Genomic DNA, 20,537 nt, shown 5'->3' with positions numbered 1-20,537 from the left:
ATGCAGCACTATTGCACTCAGCAATAGTTTTTTATTTCATTATATTTGAATTTTTTGGCATATTTTTTTACTCCTAAGAATCATTAAACCACTGAAACTTAAAGTATTCTACTACTGTAATCTCTAATAAATTACAATATAAAATTGAAATTGATCTGTTTTTAATAGTTTAAAAGTAGTCAAAGCTCAACAAAAATCACATAGAATTGGCACGTTAATGTAGCTAAATCTAAATATATGCCTTCAAGAAATATAATTGAAATAATTTACTATTGATTAAATTTTTCCAAAGTAATTGACAAACTTTAGACGCTTTTCGTTTTCTGTACTACATGATAGGCTCTATTTTCTATTCTCATATTTATGACTAAACTCTTCGTCAGATATAAATTGCTTTTATTTTTACAAAATAAAAAATTAAGGCATATAAAAATTAAACTTTTATTTTTACTAAATATATTAAAATTTATATTTTGTAAAAATCTATATGAAGGAACTAAAATAACAATTTTTTTGGATTATAATATTTTATAATATATGAAATATTTATATATTATAAAATAATATTTTTATTACTTGAATGCTGCCTATTTCGTGAACAAAAATAAACAATACAATAAATGTCAGTTATATCTAATATTATCAACTTTCATAATGGAAACTTTTCTTTATTTTTGTGATGAAAGTAAACATAACACTTATTCCCAAATTCCCAAATTTCTTCTAATCAATTCTATCAACATTTCTTCTTTAGGTATTTTATAATATTGTCTGATATTTATTTTTAAAAAAATGTATGCAAAAATCGTTTAAAAATCTTTTATTTAATGTACATTTTAATTCTTATAATTCTTCTTATGTTATAATTAAATTTTCAATTTATTTATTGTCGAAATGAATATCTGTTTAAATGAATTTTATCGAAGATATAGCTGATTGCAGCTGTTATTAGCCTCAATGGTTCTACGAATAAAATAAAACTACAACTCTAAAATATTTAAGTTTTCGTTGTCGTGTTTTTTCTAATTTTTTTCTGCTTTTTTTTTGTTAAATTGTTGCTGAAAGTTATATTTTCTGCTTTAATATTTTTCTGAATTTGAAATTCTTTCAATCCTTCAATTTCTCACAAGTGATATAATTCTTGCGTTTATATGTATTTATTGACATAAAAATATAAAATTTTATGAATTTTAAGAGTAATATAAATTAAATTTTCATTATGAATGAAACTTATTGAACAATCAAGGTTAATTTTTAAGAATAGATTGATGTAATTAGTTTAGAAAGTTTTAAATATTGTTTATTATTTAGAATAATTTATAATAGTACTTGAACAGTTCTACACAGTCAAATATTAATAATAGGACCTATATTTTTCTTCAATTTTATTTTATGTAAAAAATAACGATTAAAAGAAAACAGCATGGACTGTTCAATGATGATTCTAAATTAATCTAAACAATTAATTAAGAAAGATATTCAATAATTGTGCAACGACTAATTTAATGAATAATACAAACAACAATTTTTGTTATCATTTTAAATATATATCTGAGATATTAACTGATATAATATATCAATTATTTTTAGTTGTTTTAACTAAAATATTTTGAATAAAATATTCAAATATTTTTAATTAAAATTTTTTATATATAATTTAATAATCAAAAGAAATTATTTCAAAAATATTTTACAGCTCGATTTCACTCGGGCAAAGATTCCATTCAAAAATAATATAAGTGAAAGAGTGAAAAAGAGAAAGAGAGAAGCAAAATTTTCTTATTGGTGCGGGTGGAATAAATCCTCAGAATACGATTCGGACTTTTAACGCGAATAAGATATAGATTCACATATCGTTTGTATAATGGAGTCTGAAGAAGTTATGAAGATGCAAGTACAGCATGCCAAACACCCACATAGTGGCCAACCCAAGGACGGATGAAAAAAATTTCCCTCGCACCTCCTCCCAACTCAAATTAATTGCTTTATTCACCATTGCGCAAGAATCATAACCGATTTAGCGGTAAGTGAGGCTTTTCTATATTTTTCAAAAAAATTTTTAACATTTTTTAAAACATTTTTTTTTATTTTAAACAGAAGTTAACCTGTAGAAAACCTATTTGCGACGAACATCACTTAATTAAGATGTCGCACGCCGATAGGTAAGTGATATGGGAGATTGTCAGTCACGTAGCGAATATGGCTCTGGTATTGGTCGATACGTTAGCTAATAGGGCGTGAGTATTCGGTCGGTGTCCGATGAGGTTGCCTACTATTGGTTGGAAGAGGGAGGAAAAGATGGAGTTTAAATACCGGAGAAGAAATGAAACGGAACCAAGTAAATAGTTGCGATAAGTTTTGCTTAGTTGGGAAAATAGAAACCAACCGTGATAATAATACAGGTGAGTAGTTCATACTTTATCAATTGAATCTCGTAGACTTAACTTCAAAATTTGAGTTAGAAGAAAGCTTTTAAAATAAATTTTGCGTTGATTCTTTACTTGAATGCTGCCTATTTCGTGAATGACTCAAACATTTAATTAATATCATTTCAAAATATTTATGTATAATCATTTAAATATGCTTTATTCGTTTAATTTGATAGAGTTAAAAAAATGGAAATCCCCTTTAAAGTAATCTTCTCATTAAAGCCCACATTGATACTGTGAAGTAATTCTTCAGGGATTTTTCTGCTTTGTTTTCTCATTATTGAAATACGTAGTTTATATTCAATTTATTATTATATAATTTATGTACGTACATTTTTATAATTTAATTTATTATGTTTCGAATATTCTAATAAAGAAAAATTGTCACACTATTGTTATTAAATTTTACTATAATTTATCTTTATGATACATAAAATTAATACTTTTTTAGTTAAACTTTAAAATAAATTTAAATTAAATAATATCATATTTTAAAATAAGCCTTTGATAATGTGTCTATATATAAATGTTTATTTTTTAAATATTGGAACAAAATTGTTAATATTATAAAAAAAACTACTTTATCAACTATAACTACCCATATGACTTGTTACGAAATTTCGAAATTTAATCGTTTTAAAACAAGGTTAATTGACCCAAATATTTAATTTGTAATTTTTATATTTAAAAATTTTAATTTTTTCTTAATTTAAAAAAAATTAATACTAGAAATTAAATAATAATCGTTCAGAACGTTATATTTCTATTAACTTAGCCACTGGTAATAAAACTAATACAAAAAGCTTAATCATTATTAAAAAATGAAGAGATTTTTATCACAGAAAAATAATTTCAAATTAAACTAAGCACTTTTAAGTAAATATTTAATTGCTAGATTTAAAATATTTATAAATATATTAATTATTTAAATTATGATTAAGATAACTGATAGATTTTAATATAAACTAAGTTAAGATTTCAATTAAACTTAAAAAAATAATCCAAGATCTTAGTTATTTCAATTAATTTTTAATGCTTCTTTAAAGTTAGAAAAAGCTTATGAAAGTAGTCGACATGAAGATAATTTCGTCTCTAATAGAAAAATTAATAAACATGTCGAAATATTGTCATCACACTATAAAAATTCAGATAAAATTATAATTAGATTAAAGCAGAGACTAATATATTACATTTATAATTATAGATCATTTATAAGTACAGATTTATTCGTAAATTTTAATTATCTGTTTAAAATCTAGAATTTCTCTGACATTTAGGTTCATAAATATAATAATAAATAACGTTTAAACTACTAAACACGTATACTTTAATATGAGATTAGATAATTAGAGTACTTTGTTAAATCAAATTAATAAAAACTTGTGCAACTTAAGTACAGCCTATTGACTCTCTGCAATATTTTAAATTCAAGTTTTTCAAAAGTCTATATTTATTTAGAAGATAGCGTTTAAAATTTTAAAGTAAAAAGTTTTACAAGAAAACATAACTGGACAATATAGAAAAATTTGTTTTAAAATATATTTGTAAAATGTATATTTCAACAACAGATTAACTAACTAATCTCTAGCAGAATAAGTCAAAGTAGAATATTAATAAAAGCTGTCACACCCGGTTAAATAAAACCAGGTCATAACTCGGTACTGATAGATGAAACATCTGAATTTTTTAACATAACGTAGATATAACGCTTAATAAGAAAATAATTTAGATTCATTGAATGAAATGACCGTTTTAATTTGATCACAGTTCTGGAAGGAATTACATCTTGTAATAAAAAATAATTAGATTAAAAAATATTAAATTCTGAAGAGATAAAAATGAGTAAAATAACACACAATAATTAAATGAAACAATACTAAATAAATACATATTTTATATGTACTTATATGGTTATTCATATAAATAAAAATCATTCTATTCATTTAATTAATTAAATTTTATTTTTATAAATTTATTCAAAAACGTATCATTTACAAAAATCTATAAATGAACTGCAACTTAAGTAATAATCTATCATAGAAGAATTTTGCATGGTTTTTATCTTGATTAAAATTAATAATAATGATAAATAAAGTAAATTTCGCTTTCAGATCACGAGCGATCTTGCTTGATTTATAAATTTTGTACTTACTTATGCTTAAGTTCCTCAAAAATAAATCATTTATTTTACAGTTAAACATCTCATTTGATTAATGTAAGTAATGATGCAACAGCGAACTCGAAAATCATGAATAAAAATTTGAATAATTTATATCTTTAAATTAATCGTTACAAAAAATGTAAAAACTTTTTGTTTCTGTATTTTTCTGTTTAGAAATTAAAAAAAATCTCATTTGTCTTAATTTCTAATTCTAAGATATATTGTAAAGTGATCATTCACTTCGTTAATCGAAGGCCATTCTACGAGAATAACATTCCTGCTGTCTATTTAGTTACTGACAAGATAGCCCGAAGCTGTGGGACAAGGAAAGTTTGTGGAAGTTTACAGTAATTATTTATTTTTGAAGAGTATAGTAAGAAGTAATTAGTTGGCATCACTCATTTAAGTTCTAAGCACGAGCTTGTTTGTTAAATATACGCCTCTCGACGAATGATATATGTGATATATACCAAAATGATAATAATTAAATTTCTCCGTATTTAAAGATCTTTAATAACTTTTAAAATATAACAATATTTTGATAATTGTAATTAAATAAATGATGTAAATAATTTTTCACTTTTATTAAGTTTAAATTTTACTTATATACTCCAATTTTTCCTTCATACTTATCAAATATAAAAAGTAATAATCAAAATTTTAACAAAGAAAAAATGAGCTTTAAATAATAAAAATAATTTTTATTTATTTATTTATTATTTATTTATTTATTCCATAAAGAACGTTTTCGAATACTGATCTTTATGGAAAAATTTACATTAAATAAGATTAGTCAAAATGCCAATTGAGACTTTCAATCAAAAAATAATTAAATATTATTATTATCATCAAACTAGAATTAAATGACATTATTTTAATTAGGGAATGAGATTTGAAATCCTCAAATTTTGCGGTTTGGTCAATTCTGAGTTTATCTTCTTTAGTTTCGCTTATAAAAGAAATGTCTGGCCCAGTTTCGATATCAAACTACAAACCAATTACTTTATCATTTGGCCGGGAGCATGCAACTACATTAAATCCTCCCATACCTAACGGACAGGTGCGCCTCTTTCTCCCATTTTTTTAACCATCAACGCCTGGCGACCGACTATCGTTGAATTACATATTTTTCTACACGAATTTTCTCAATGCAGTTCTCATAACATAAATAAATATATATTGCATTTTTATAACGATCAAGAAAATTGATAAAGTAAATTGTACAGGGAAAGGCGTGTCTTCGATTTGTAATATATTTCTAATTTGGCACGTGTAAGTATCGTTGGTTGTGGCTTGAAAAGTCGACGCCTGTATTGACCTTGGATGTTTCACGACCAACAAGGACTGTCGTCTTACGCTTGTCTAATGAGGGGCAGAGTGATAATGTTTAGATAATAGAAATCTGCCGAGGCACAGTTTTATGATGAACCCACATTGTTTCTCCCCGAAGAGGGAGTGTGCTTTATTGTTATCATCATCTAACGATTCATCTTCGAAGAAATTCTAGGACAAACTATTGAGAACATAAATGAATAAAGTAACTGTTTCTTTTGTTAGATAATGAGAAATTCATTTAAAAAAAAAGTAATTTATTATGTTGTTTTCTCTCATTTAAATTGGTAGATTTTCAGGATATATTTATCGTTAAATAGTTTTCAGCAGGAATTTCGCATTAATCGAGTTAGATAGAATCGCTGAAAAGTGTCGAAGTTAGCTTGACGAGTGCTGACACGTAATTTGCTACTAGTGATTTACGATTACTCGAACCAAGATTTTTACGAGGTAGGGACTACACCCAAATTCCCTTTAGGGAGAACGATAGCTTGAGTGGGAGATTGTCTAATCTTTAAATTTTAAATTATTTTCACACAATCCGAAATTATCTTCGAGATTAATTAATTTATTATTTAATATATTCAGTTTAAACGTTTTTGCTTACAATTCTAATAAATTTTAGCGTTACTACTTATAAAACGCTTTTATTGAGAATATATTTTTAGCGGAATATTTATATTAAATACAGGAATAGATATAGTCATAAGAATTATATGTATATATGTTAGTGCAGTTATAAATTTTATTTCATTTATGTGTAAGTTACGTAAAATTTTGTTGTAAGTATCCGACTTTCCATATACGAATCTGAATATTTATTCAAATAAACTTTACATCGGAACACTTCCTCCAAATAAATATTTAAAAGATGCTATATTACAAAATTTTAATATACTAAAGAATTATTTTGGAAGCAAAAAGTTGTTTTAACGAATTAAAATACATTGCATTCATTTAAAAATCTAAAAATTTAGCATAATCTAATATAATATACTGTACGTTTCCTATGTGTAAATTAGGTAGATAAAAGAAATAATTAATATAATTTTTATGGTTTAAGTCAGCTTAGGATAATTTTTAAAAATCACAAAGTACTGTAAAGCATATTATTCAAAGTTATAAAATTTCATAATTGCTTTAATTAAAATATGCAAATTGTTATTGAATTTCTTTTATAAAATAAATAAAAATGCATTCTCTACATACAGTAATATTACATACAATAATTCGTATTATTCAAAGAATTCGAATTATAAGATAACTATAATAAGCAAATTTCGATAATTGGTAACTTATCCATGTGAACTTTTCACTTTGCATATAATTTATTTATCGAGGAAACATTTATATTATAATATTTATAATAGAAAAATATCTAAACTTTCCTATCAAAATTCATGTCGATGTCGTAAAACGATTAGATGAGGCATAAAGAAAGGTCGATATGTGGTGAATATTATTGAAAGCAAAGCCGTAACGGGAGATGCTATCTTAGCATCATCGAGTGGAGACAGGTGTGCTTTCGAACCCGCATCCTCTCTCTTTCCTCCCCTACTCACCCTTTTTTTGTTCGTACATCTCTCACATACATTTATACTAATGCTGTCAATAGCTTTTCTTTATAGGTTCTCCCCCGAGATTTTATTCTTATCTATAAAAAAAAAAAATACTCGAAGCAAAAAATCTAATATTTAGATTTTTCAGCTCCGTTTTTTAACCTAATACATAGAACTGAAAAAAATGAAAAAAATATTTTATTTTTTAAGATTAATTTTAAATAGCTACTCAATTGTAAATTAATTTAAACTAAATAAACTAACAAATTTAAGTTTACGTAACTAGAAAAACAACATCGAGAGCAACTGTCAGTAAGATTAATTTTTCAGAAGCTCATCATCAGTCGAAACCAGACTTTGGTACGTTTCCTGTTTTCTAGACAGGTGAGTCAAGCAGGTGAGACGCCTGACGCTCACCCTCATCCGATTGTCTTGTGACAGTTTCAGAGAAACAGCACGAGCCAGGCACGTGGCAGACATGGTGCCCAATGTGGGTTCTTTGCATATTAAGGAACTGCGATGATGTGGGTGTAGCTTCACTCCTGTTGCTCGTGGCAGATGTTTCTGATCAAAAAAAACGAATTTTCTCTAACTCCAAAAGTGATTTTTTTTCTAATTATTTAAAAATCAAATTATAAATGCTATTCTTAAAAGATTAAATTAAATTAATCTATTAATTGTGTCAAGAAACACTAATATTTTAAATATCTGTAATTTAATCGCTATTTTAATAGAGTTAGATAAAAATCCTATTTATTTTTAAATTTGGTTAATTATTATTAATATAAGCTTTGATTGAATTTCGCTCGAAATTATTTTTTCCTGAAAATAAATTCAATTAAAACTGTCTTAATTATAGTTTTAAACTATTTAATTCGATTAACTTATATATATATATATATATTATTTTGAATTTCGTACGGTCTTTGCTAAAATTATGAAATTTAATTATTTAATTCTTTTTATCAAATTTTTCTTTATATAATTATAATTAATTTTGATAATTTTATTACATTAAAATATATCTTAGAGAATTTATTTATATTCTTGCATTTTGATAATCTAAGTTTAACCAAGGTAAATTTATCTCAAAAGTTAACTTCGCATTACTTTTGAGTATTGTTTTTTGTGAAAATTTTAAAAAATATTTACGTTTGAAACTTTGTAGGAATTTTTTAATTTGATTTTTGTATGACAATTTAAAATCTATTCATTTATAGGACAAAAATGAAACTTTTTTATCTTTCAGATATTATCAATAAAAGTTTCTTTTGCTTTAAAAAATAACAAAAACTCATTCTAAAATGTTTATAAATATAAAAATTACTTTATATGTAAAATACTGACTTATTCATTTGTAAGTGAATATAATAGCTTAATACTGCAAAAAATTTATTTGGTTAATCCATTTTTGAAATTGGAAGAAATTTATTATTTTATAATTTTTATTCAGTTGGAAATTCTAAATAAACTTATATCATTCCTTTTTATATATATTGTTAAGTAAATAAGCTCATTACTAAACCATTACGCCTATATAAATTAAGTCAGTATTATGAATAAATTACAGTAATGGACACACGTAGTTATATCATGTATGATCTGAAAACTTTGATTAAAGTCGAAAAAATCTTTCATATTAAAAACAAAACGTCTGTCATTATAAGAATTCATTATAATCATTTATAGCTTTTGCTATTATATTTCTTTTATTATTTATATATTGCTATTATTTATAGCTTAAGCTATTATATTTCTTTATTATAATATTTTTGTGTCTAACTATAATAAAGTATTTCTGAAAGTTTATTAACATCTATATCTTTCTCTTCCTTCTTCGCTTTTTTTTTAACACATATATAATAGATATATTAATCAAAATCTAGAGTTAACACTATCAAAATACACTTACATGTTGATTAAAATAATAACAATACGTTTTTTGTTGTTTAAGAAAGTTTCTATATTGGAAAAAAAGCAATACTTTGACGTTTCGACAGATTGTAACGTTTTAATGAAAGAATGCCACAATATGTAAAATATTGAGGATATATTTTGTAATCGCTAGGAATTGTATAATAAGGTGTTCTGCCTACTTCAATAATCTAGGGCGACAAGGTTAAACGTCGAAGCTGAGTACAAGGCCATTGAAAAGAATGATGCTTTCTCCACCTTAACTCGTGTTGGTTTAAATAACGGTCTTTAGCGAAACACCCTTCTCTTGACAGGTGTCTCCAGCAACTCATACAGATGTCCTTACTTAGCATTATTTATTTTTAAATAATTTGCATTCTGCTAATGAAAATTCCCAGAATCTTCAGATATTTGTTACGTAAAAATCTGTTATTTTGTCGTAAAAACGTTTCAATTTTAAGCGAGTTAAACGCCTTTTCTGCGTAAACATTCTACAATTACTTGTCTTGTTTAGGAAAATAAAATTTATTATTTTTTAATTACACTCTTATAAGTTTTGAATGATTTGCATTTAGAGTGTTATAGAAAAATAGCAGTATATGTTCGAGTAGTATTTATAGTTCTTATTATTATTATTCTTATAAGCTTAACTTCTCAATGAGTAAATGGATAATAACGATAAAACGATAGTATAAATAGTCATTAACAATAAAAATGTTTCTTAATAACTGTAATTTCTTCTTTTTAAATATTGAATTTTTAAATTTCGTGAATATTTTTAGTTTCGTTTAATAATTTTAGTTAAAGTAATTAAAAATCACAAAATTATATTTCGATTTTAATTTTTGCTTCATAATTAAGTTTCTGTTTAAAGCTTAAAGTTCTCCATTAATTAAAATTTACGGGGAATAGTAGAGGAGAAGTTAATTATCAGATTTCTATATATTATATATAGTTTTAATATTTAGGTTTTTCAGCACTTATTAGGTATACTTTATATTAAAATAATGAATATTTGTGTTTTATAGAGTTGCTAAATTTCATACTTAAAAATTAAAGTACTCTAATCTTTATATCTCATTATTGTATAAGCATTTTATATTGTTATAAATTATTTTTTTAATATTTTAATTAATTTTTTGTTAATTTTATGTTATTTATTTATTTATTTTTATGCCTCAATAGTACGGAATTATATAGGCCTAATTGTTATATGTACTATCACCATTGAATGCTATGATTTTACAAGACTATATTTACACCAATTAAGATTTGATCATAGTTTATATCCAATTTTAAATTTTGATGAATAGCCCTCTCAAAATATTTTAATTTGATATTTTCACATTTAAATTTGATGAAACAATTTCATTTTTTAAATTGCTTCATCAAAAATTCAAATTTTATCGTGTGTAAAATTCAAAAATGCTTACTCTCTTTGCTGCTCTTAAGATTTCCATAATCCGAATTACGTCGAATTTTTGCAAAATTTGTATTGTTTTTCTTTGATTTCTTGAAACAGAAAATCAAATTATTATTATTATTATTATTATTATTATTATTTGAAATGTTTTAAAGACAAAAATTAATTAAAACATAATATTACGACATTAAGTAACTTTTTATAAAGAATTCAAATATTTCATATATTAATTAACTTTTTAGGCTTTAAGATACAAATATATATATATATATTTTAAAATATAAAATTGTTTTATAAACAAAGGTAGAATTTTTAGATACGACAACAATATATTTAAGTCAATCTTCAGTATCTCAATAACATAAAATGTTTAATGAACATTATTTAAAGCAACAGTATTTTTTTTCTTTTTCCTGATTTTGGATTTTTTAAATGTAAAGTAACATCCCCAAAAGTTAAAGGCATTAAATTTCCTCACGAGATTCCTGTTCAGCTTCTGAGTATTATTTGGTAACGTTGCAGTGAAACGATCATTCCAGACCTACTAGACACGTGTTGGATGGTACTGCAGTTTGTACAATGAGAAAAGCAGATTTAGGCCCATTATCGCTACCATTTAGCCGAGTAGAGAGAAGGATGTGGTAATGAAGTTAATTGCTCTTTCCCTCGCTACCTCTCCCCTCTCCCTTCTTATCTCAATTGGTCGATCATCGGCACGATATCTAACGACTAAATCCAGTTGTTGTGTCGATTGAGCCGTTTAGTAAAAGATATAACGGTTCGATAGTTAACGTACTCTACCTTTCTATGCTTAGCGATTGCTATAGATTTACAGATTTACATTCTCTTTCTCTACCCATTTCTAGCGTTTTTTATCTCTGCGAATTTTTCTCTTCATTTGCCAAGCACATGTTTTGTTCATGAAGTTTTAGGAACTAGTTGCACGTTTGCAATTTTCTTATTATTAGTTATTATTCTTATACGAACTTTTATTATATTACAGTATTAAAACTTGGAGGCTTAATTTATAATTTTCATTGAAGTTTTTATAAATTATTTATATGAGTTTAACATTTAAATAAATGTTGTCTAATGAATATTCATGGCAATTACATAATATAAAAAGGATTGTAAAATGCTCTATAAAGAAAATCAATTAATAAGTAATTAAACAAGAATATAAGCCTAGGGAATTTAATTGAATATACGGCTGTTTTTAAAACACAGTATATCAAAAGAATGTAGGCATATATCTAGTCTTGAAAATTACTCGAGCTTTCAAATCTATGTAACAGACTTTTTAATTACACAATTTTTTCACGGATTCAAATATAATTTTAGTTTTTAAATTAAAATAAAAGCCTACTCTACTTTAAAGAAAAGACCATTTAAATTTGTTTATAGTATCACTAAATTTATTTTGCTGTTAATATTAAATGCTTTTATCGAACATGATTTCGATAATTGTCGATTTTTCAAGTTGAAAACATGGTTATAATTGTGATTAACATAAAAGAAACAATCATAGATAACCTTCGAAGGAGCCGAAAGGATACCAATCTCGTAGAATAAATACAACTTTTTCTTTAAACATCCTTCAATCAAAAAACGGAAAGTAGAAAAACAAACAGCATCTTTCGTTCGACTTATATAATACAAAGAGCATAGGATGTCATTACATTTGTTCCTATAGTTTGCGGTGACCCGAGTTGAATCGATCCCTCAACTGGAAAGGATCAGTCTGTCTATACACACACACAAAGCACCCTCTCACTGCATCAACCACAATCACCCATGCGAATCTAACCTCATCGGTGCTTAAAACAACAAAAAGTCTTTCAATAAACAGGTGTAGAGGAAATTGGGCACACGTGCATCCTTTCTACAGCATCAATGGTAATTCGAGAAGTCTATTATCTACTAATATTAATCGAACCATATCGCGAATATTGGGATCTATTATATTCTTATAATGGGTCGACTTTGTTTGAGTGATTTTATAGAGGATCTCCAGAAATATATAGCATATATTTTTCAAGACGAATGCACAGTTTAAAGTTCGTAAACGAGACTAAAAAAGTCGACAATAAAGACGCATCAACAAACGTCTCCTGTCAAAAATTCCGTTCACGACAAAAGTGAGAGGCTGTGTAAGCAGGAGAGATAAGTATTCTCGAGATCAAGTAGCATGCAGTTCGCAGGTTCGACAGTTTACGAGTTGCAGGAAGAAAGACTTAAAGTGGACACGGAGGGTACGCGTCGCCAAACGACTTAATTTCGGATCTCTTATCTAACAAACACCTTGTCTCACGGTTCTTTTTTATGTCCCATTCGAGAAGTGAACAGGGAGAAAAACGGCTTTAACTCCAACGATAGAGCACCCCGTAACTCGAAAACATCTCATCCCGTTCGCCTTTGCAAGGATTAGCAGAGGCAAAGAAACGCTTGAAACTGTACAGATAAGATCAGAAAGGAAATGGAACGTCTTAAAATTTACGAAGTGTCCGGGATCAGATGTTTAATTTGCTGAAATCCTCGTTCTATGCAGCCTCACGCTAAACGTTTTATCGCTCGTTTCGTATCTGAATACCGTCTTTGGGTAGAACTTAGCAAATCAACTAAGAGGTAGCAGCATCACAAAAACAAAAAAAAAAGAAAGAAGAGAAGCCGTTGAAACGAGTTGGGACTTCATGATTACGGGCTTTAAGAAAATCGAGTGGTGAATGTTGAGGACGTCTTGTCTCCAAACAATCTACTTTTCTCGGATGTTTTATCGCGTCATTTTAGATTCGATGTATGTCTCATGAGATAGAGATTAATTGAAATGGCTCTAAGACGATATCTTGTAGGATTTTTCTTCTTTATGACAATAAAAAAAATTTAATTAAAATTTTACTAAATCACTTTTTGAGATTCTATAAAGTTAATATGAGCTATTTTACGACAAGATTCTCATAGTTGACAAACAAATCTAAACATGTGATTCACAAATATTTTATCTTCTCAACATTTTTATAAATATTAAACTTTATATAATTTGGCACATAAGATAAAATTCATAATTAAAATAATGTATATTATATATTTAGATTTTAATAATAATAATTGAGGTTTGCACGAGTAATCAATTTATTATTTATTCCGATAATCGTGACATATTTCAAGCAGTTTATTTGCCTATTTACATTTAAAATTAATTCTAGTATTAATTACAATCTTAAATAATTAAAATAAATGAATGCATTTATGCTTTCTATCAAAACTGTTTTTAAATTTTAAAATATTTTCTACATCACAAGAAATCAATAATAAATTTTTGTTTTTACGAAAGAAAACGTAAAATATTATTTTAATTTTGTGCACAAAGCAGTAAAGTATTTTATAGATTCATAGTTTTTACTTTATTGCAAACTATAAATAAATAAACTTATAGTTTGCATTTCCTATTACTCCAAACTATAATTTAAGTAAAAGTTTAATATTTCGTTAAAACTAAATAAAAATCTTATATTTAGGCCTACCGTTATAATTACAGAGTATAATAAACAGTAATTTGCTATATTTAAGAATATTAATAAAATTTATGTAAAAAGTAAGAATTAAACAGAGAATTTAAAGTTTTAAATTGTTCAAAAATAAAGTAATTTCTGAAAAAATTTATAATTTTAATTTTAAGTCACCTCAGAAATAATCATATTTGGTTTAAAGGTTATGATTAGAGGGTTTTAATATTTAAAAACCTTTAGACAACCGAATATTTAAGAAATATTATTTCATTTCCTTATAGTTATAACAATAAAGTAATACTTCTTAAATACAGTATTAAGATTATTTAATTGTCATTATCTGAATTTATATACATTACTTCTATTTAGAGATAAACTTTTTTCATTATTCAAAAATGTCATCTTCCTAAATGTTTAAGAAATATATGCTTTATTTTTTAAAAAATAGTTTTTAAAATCTGATGTTTTTCACTTTAAACTAATAACAATTTTACTCTTTAAAAGTAATCTTATTTCAGGTTTTATTTTAATATAAAATAATAGTTATTCCAAAGTGCTGTACTTTTAAAAATGTGATGTAACATTTTAATTGATGTGTTTTTAATATTTTAAATACTTTTAAATGATACTGAAAAATCATATAATAAAGAAAAATTATATGAGCTAATGCCTATAATATGCAAGTCTACTTTGCTTAAAACTGGATATATAGAAAGAAAGAAAGACAGAAGATAGGCGTACATGCATAAAGATTTATATTAATATTACAAAGTAATTACTGTATATAAGTTAAACAGTATATTATAAGGCTTACTTAGATAGGCTAAAACTTAGAATTGTCTAAATTTGTAAAATTTATATATGTAGAGTCCGAATAGGTCCAAATAAATAAAAAAAATTTGGAGAAAATGCGGTAAAAATCTTCTACGCTTAGAAAGTTGGACATAATAGCTTCAGTATAATTTTGCTAATCTCATATAACATATTAGACAATGTAAGATGGCGGTTCATTCATGAGACCAAATTCTCACGATTCAATACTTCGTCATTTACTTATCACGATTTGAGGAAAACTTTTCTCGTGTCTGATGCTTTTTCTTTCTTCCTTTTTTTCTCCTCGTGTTACGACTTGTGTAGTTGATTGTTGTACACAATGGAATCCTGACCCGAGAACAATGGTTATCTCTGTGACGTCGGAGATGAATATCTCTTTTTCTGCCTTTTAGGTTAAAATGTAATTTAAAATATTATTAATCGAGAAATCAAACAAAACATTATTTAACTCTGTTGTATTACATAATAAAGAGCTACTTTAAGTGATAATTAGATTTTCTTAATATTTTTAATTCGTTAGTTTAAAAAAAAAAAAAAAACCTTACTTCCGTTCTTTTCGATAAAGTATATAATAGATCAGTTGTCCGCTGTGATCTCAACGAACTTGAAGTTCATTTTTGGTTTGAGAGCGAAATTGTAGCATAATGAGCTAATAGATTACTTAGGTACAACTATTAAAGAACCGCTCGCTTGTTCACATCTGTCATTAACTAAGGCCAGACTGTTGTCGTGATCTGCACCATTGGTCAAGTTAGCCGGTGCCAATAGCTCCATAATATGAGCCTCTGGCAAAAGGGAGACTTTAACAATTTCTAGGCCTAAACCATTTAGAAAAAGTCATTGCTGCGCTTTGGTACCGATTAACTTTCTTCCAGTATTAACTAAATACGGATTGTTAAACCATAAATGTATTTTCTCGCGAGTTTTTAAGCTATTATCATTTCTTAGTAATAACCTTAAATGATTTAATTTATGAGTTTATTAAGTTACAAAATTCGTAATTTGATATTTCTATTTATTAATAGGATTCAACTAAAATATGAACTTTATTTAAATGTTCATTTCGTTTTTAGTAATAGCAGAATTTTAAATGTAAGACAAATTTTTTGTAGTTTATTTTATAAAAGTAAATGAAGTCATCTAGTTTCGGAAAAATTAAAATAGCTATTAAGACAGATTTTTTTTTCTACTTTTTGTGTACTAAAAATGGATTTACATTAATTTATTTTCTTTTTAATTTGTTTATGATAATGATGATTGGAGTTAAGAAATATTAATTAAATTCAAGAGATTAAAAACTTAGTTAATTAACTTTATTTTTTTAATACGCAAATTTATAAACCTTTTTGTTTAAATCAGTTATAGTTTTAATTTCCGTTCGAATATACTTTAATTATTTTTATTTCAATTGGTTTTCGAAAACTATTAAAGTATTTCGAAAACTTATTAACTTAGAAATTGATCACTTATCATTTGAAATAAGTAAAAGCTTAACAACGTAATTTATGAACGATTCTAACAAATCTTTTGTTAGAATCGTTCATAAATTATTGGAATAATTGGAATAATAACAAATTGGAATAATAACAAATTGGAAATTATAAACGATTCTAACAAATCTTTTGTTAGAATCGTTTATAATTTCCAATTTGTGGATTTAAATTCTTTAAGAGATTATTATCCAGAAAAGAAATATTTTTTGTTGTCTATTTGGGAGTATCAATTGAAGAAATAGTGTTTGCGCCTGCCAATCTTCACGGGGGAAGGGGATGCCACACCGACGCTCCACTAGTCTTATAGGCCTACACGACGGCGGTAAGACCCCCGAGGTAGCACCAAAACTGGGTTCTCTAGACCATAATTAGGATTACGATCGCTATCTCACATAGGTCGAGTCGGGTCAGCATTAGCTTAAGTCGAAACAACGAATCGACGGGTGCTAAAGTGGGGCGGTTATCGGATGATTCGCTCAAGCTTATCTTTTTTCCGACTCGCAAACTCGAGGCCAACTTGCCTATCTCCATATGTCCGAGCAGTTCTCCCGTCGATTCCGGAATAGGTAGTTACGATGTTAGGTGTTATGTATATAGTATTCATAGAATTGGACTATTTAATTTCTAAATATTATTTATTGAAGTAAAAGGTTATCGCTCATCATGGAAGATGTGGTAATTATTTTTTTAGCTTTGTATATTTTCTATATTTTATGGCTTAAACTTATAAACTTAGGCCCACTAGAAAATCAGAAGTATCATGAACGCAACTAAGCCTTATAGTAGGCCTTTAAGAATAGACTTTTTCTAATACATCAAAGTTGAGAAGTCAATTGAAATTTATAGAATTTAAAGAGTATTTATGTAATTTTATTGTCTACAATGTGTAAACGTATACAATAATTCTACATTTTATTATTTTTTTCTTTGCGTGATGAACTAAATACAAAATAATGTTGTGTAAAAGAGTATAAGTGTTTCCGATGTTTGAAAATGTATAAAAGTTTCTTTAATTAAATAAGATTTTGCTTACAAAATCTAACGCGCTACTTTTTGTTAATGCACACAATTATGAAAGCTTATTCCTATTGTACTATTTTCTTAAATTAAGCTCACAAAAATTATTTTTTTAATAAAATGATTATATTAAATAATACAAAATGCTTTTTTTTTTCATTTTAGAATCCTCAGCAAAAGAAAATATTAAATGATCAACGGAGTAATTAAGATTAACTAAAGCAGGATTTTTCAACAAAACTGTAAGCTTTATGTTTTAAATTAGATAACACTTAATTTTTGAAATAATTATATTTTGTATAGAAAAAGTTTAATAAAATAAGTGTATTTAAAAATTTTCTCTAAATTTATTAGGCCTGGTGATTAAAAATAGTGTAAAAATTTATGTAATATCGAATATATGAAACGTCGTATAGGCCTATAATAATATTTGCGCTAGGCGTAGAAACTGAAAATATTCTATATTTTAAAACATTAATATAAAAATCACTCTAAGTATATTCCTTTATTAAGGATGATTTCTTATATATCAGTTTTAAAGAAGATATCTAAACTAAATTAAAACTTGTTCTACCAATATCGAATTCTTTTAAAGTTAATTATAAAACATGACAATATTTTAATTAAATACAATTTAACACGATTTAAATCATGGCTATAATTTTTATTCATATTTTCTAATTTTTTGTGCATCTAAGAATATCGCACTCAAACTAAGCGCCAACCCTATAATCCCGCTGTTTAAGGTGGGACCCATCAATTCATCAAATGTAACTGGCAGTCTATAATTGATTAGCATATAACGAGTGACTATTAACTATCAACTGACAAGTTAACGCGATCAACCACCGATTATTGTTATTTTAGGCAGTGCTGCTAGATTTTCAATACGGTGTACAGGGGTGAATGACATGATGTTTTTTCAACAACGGTTTGGTGATTTTAATTAAATAGAGTAACATAATTTGTCATCAAAATGTATGAAAAACTATAGATACAAACATTTTATAATGCAAATATAAAATTAACATATTTTACTAAGTTTTATGCTGTAGATATTTAAGCATATAATTTACTACTTTTTATACTTTAAATATATACTTTCCTTCTTCATTTTACATATTTTATATATTTTTAAAGGAAATTTTTATTACAATTATAAAGAAATGTTATATTTTACCTATTGGGTTCTTATAACTTAATTTAGTTCTATAATATTTTTTATACATTATGTTTTTTCCCTAAACTAGTTTAATAAGGTTTGCGCAATACATACTAGGTCAACACTTCATTTTAAATATCATTACTATTGCATTTTTTACATGTTTTTTTGCTGCGTGCTTTATATCTGAATAATAAGCAAATGGAATAAATATATTATTTGAAAATACAAAAATTTACATTCTTTTAGAATAACACATTTTTAATTTCTATGTCTAATTTATGTAATTTATTATAATTATAAGATTTATTCGAATGAAATAGATAAATTATAGTTTTAGACTGGATTTTATAGTTTATTTGTTTCTGAATAAAGAATAAATTTACAGAAACACTCCGTAATATATAACCTTATACATAGTTCTACTTCTTACGGAACGTTTCTATGCAGTTTATATTACATAATACTAATAGACTTGTATATATAGTTAACGTAGTTGTACTTTACTGCATTGTAAAATATTAGACTTTGTACTTTAGGCCTACTAACTAAAAAAATACTTCTCACTTTATTTTTATGGTGATTACGAGTATTCAAGAAAGACATTTAAACAACTTATGTTTAATGATAAAATACTCTAATATTGTTAAAATATCGAAACAAAACATAAGAAAACATGACATCGAATATAAAGCAATTGTCATCATCCAATAAGAGAGAGAATCGGTGGGTTGACAATCGACAGAAAGTTGTCACAAGAAACGGTCGCGGTGAGTGTTCAAAATCTACACAACAACAACAATCGTTGAGTCGGCACGTGTTCGGCGTAATGGATGAGGTTGAAACGTGTCTCGAATGACGAAACGGTGACGTGTAGATCATGTGACTGACTCATTCTTTTTTTATTTGGTGATCCGGTTATAGGGAGCGCTTTGGAAGATTCAGGGAGGACATGACCATGTGCAAAGGATCACACGCTGATTGGGACATTAATGATAACAACATTCCGAAGGTAAGATTTTAGTAATTTATTTCTTTCCAATCGCGTTGTTGCGTTTTTATCAAATCAAAATTGTTTGCTAAAGAATTAAGCTGTGCTTTTGTAAAGTTTTTGTCATATGTAGCAATGCAATTACATGTATTTTAAATTATATTTTTATTTTATCTGTAATTTTTTAATATAATTTTATGTCATATACATATTTTTAAATATATAAATAATAGTTTATTTTATAAAGTTCAAACATTTAAAAAAAATAAAACATCGAGTTTTTGAAGTTTATAGTGACTATAATTAAAGAATATGTTACATAATGAATGAAATATTTCCCTTTATCTGAAAGTAAGATTTAGTCATTTGATTATTATTATTAAATTTCCTCATGAGTAAACTTTTTACATATTTTATTAAAATTTTATTGATTTTTTTTTGTTTTCGTAATGTTTTAATAATAAATTTTTACAAATTTTTTATGTATTATATAATCTAGTTTCTACGACGAAATGTCTAAAAGTGAAAATGTATTTAATATATTTCATTTTTAATGAAATGTTTTAAACGTATTTCGTAAGTTCCTAATAAAAATATGCGAGCTTTTTATCATTATTATTGTTACACCTATTATAAGTTGTATATAAACTATTTTATTTACAAATTTATTATAAGTGTATAAAGTTTTCTCGACTTTCATATTTTTATCATTTTAA

General features: G+C 25.8%; 1 protein-coding gene across 1 annotated transcript in view; it reads left to right on the top strand.

Annotated features, from left to right (window-relative positions):
* The first annotated feature begins 2,338 nt into the window (after nucleotides 1–2,338).
* The window catches only part of LOC136972647 (uncharacterized), a 38,422-nt gene continuing 20,223 nt past the window's right edge, over nucleotides 2,339–20,537 (top strand). Inside the window, exons 1-3 of the mRNA XM_067267248.1 lie at nucleotides 2,339–2,402; nucleotides 17,834–17,910; nucleotides 19,755–19,842. Coding sequence (XP_067123349.1) covers nucleotides 19,783–19,842 — 60 coding nt within the window. The 5' untranslated portion in view covers nucleotides 2,339–2,402; nucleotides 17,834–17,910; nucleotides 19,755–19,782. The remainder of the gene's footprint in view (nucleotides 2,403–17,833; nucleotides 17,911–19,754; nucleotides 19,843–20,537) is intronic.

This window comes from Centruroides vittatus, unplaced genomic scaffold (genome assembly GCF_030686945.1).
Source record: "Centruroides vittatus isolate TY-2023 unplaced genomic scaffold, ASM3068694v2 contig_299, whole genome shotgun sequence".
Lineage (NCBI taxonomy): Eukaryota > Metazoa > Arthropoda > Arachnida > Scorpiones > Buthidae > Centruroides > Centruroides vittatus.
Note: the sequence above shows the minus strand (reverse complement) of the source record. Positions and strands in the feature narration are given on the sequence as shown.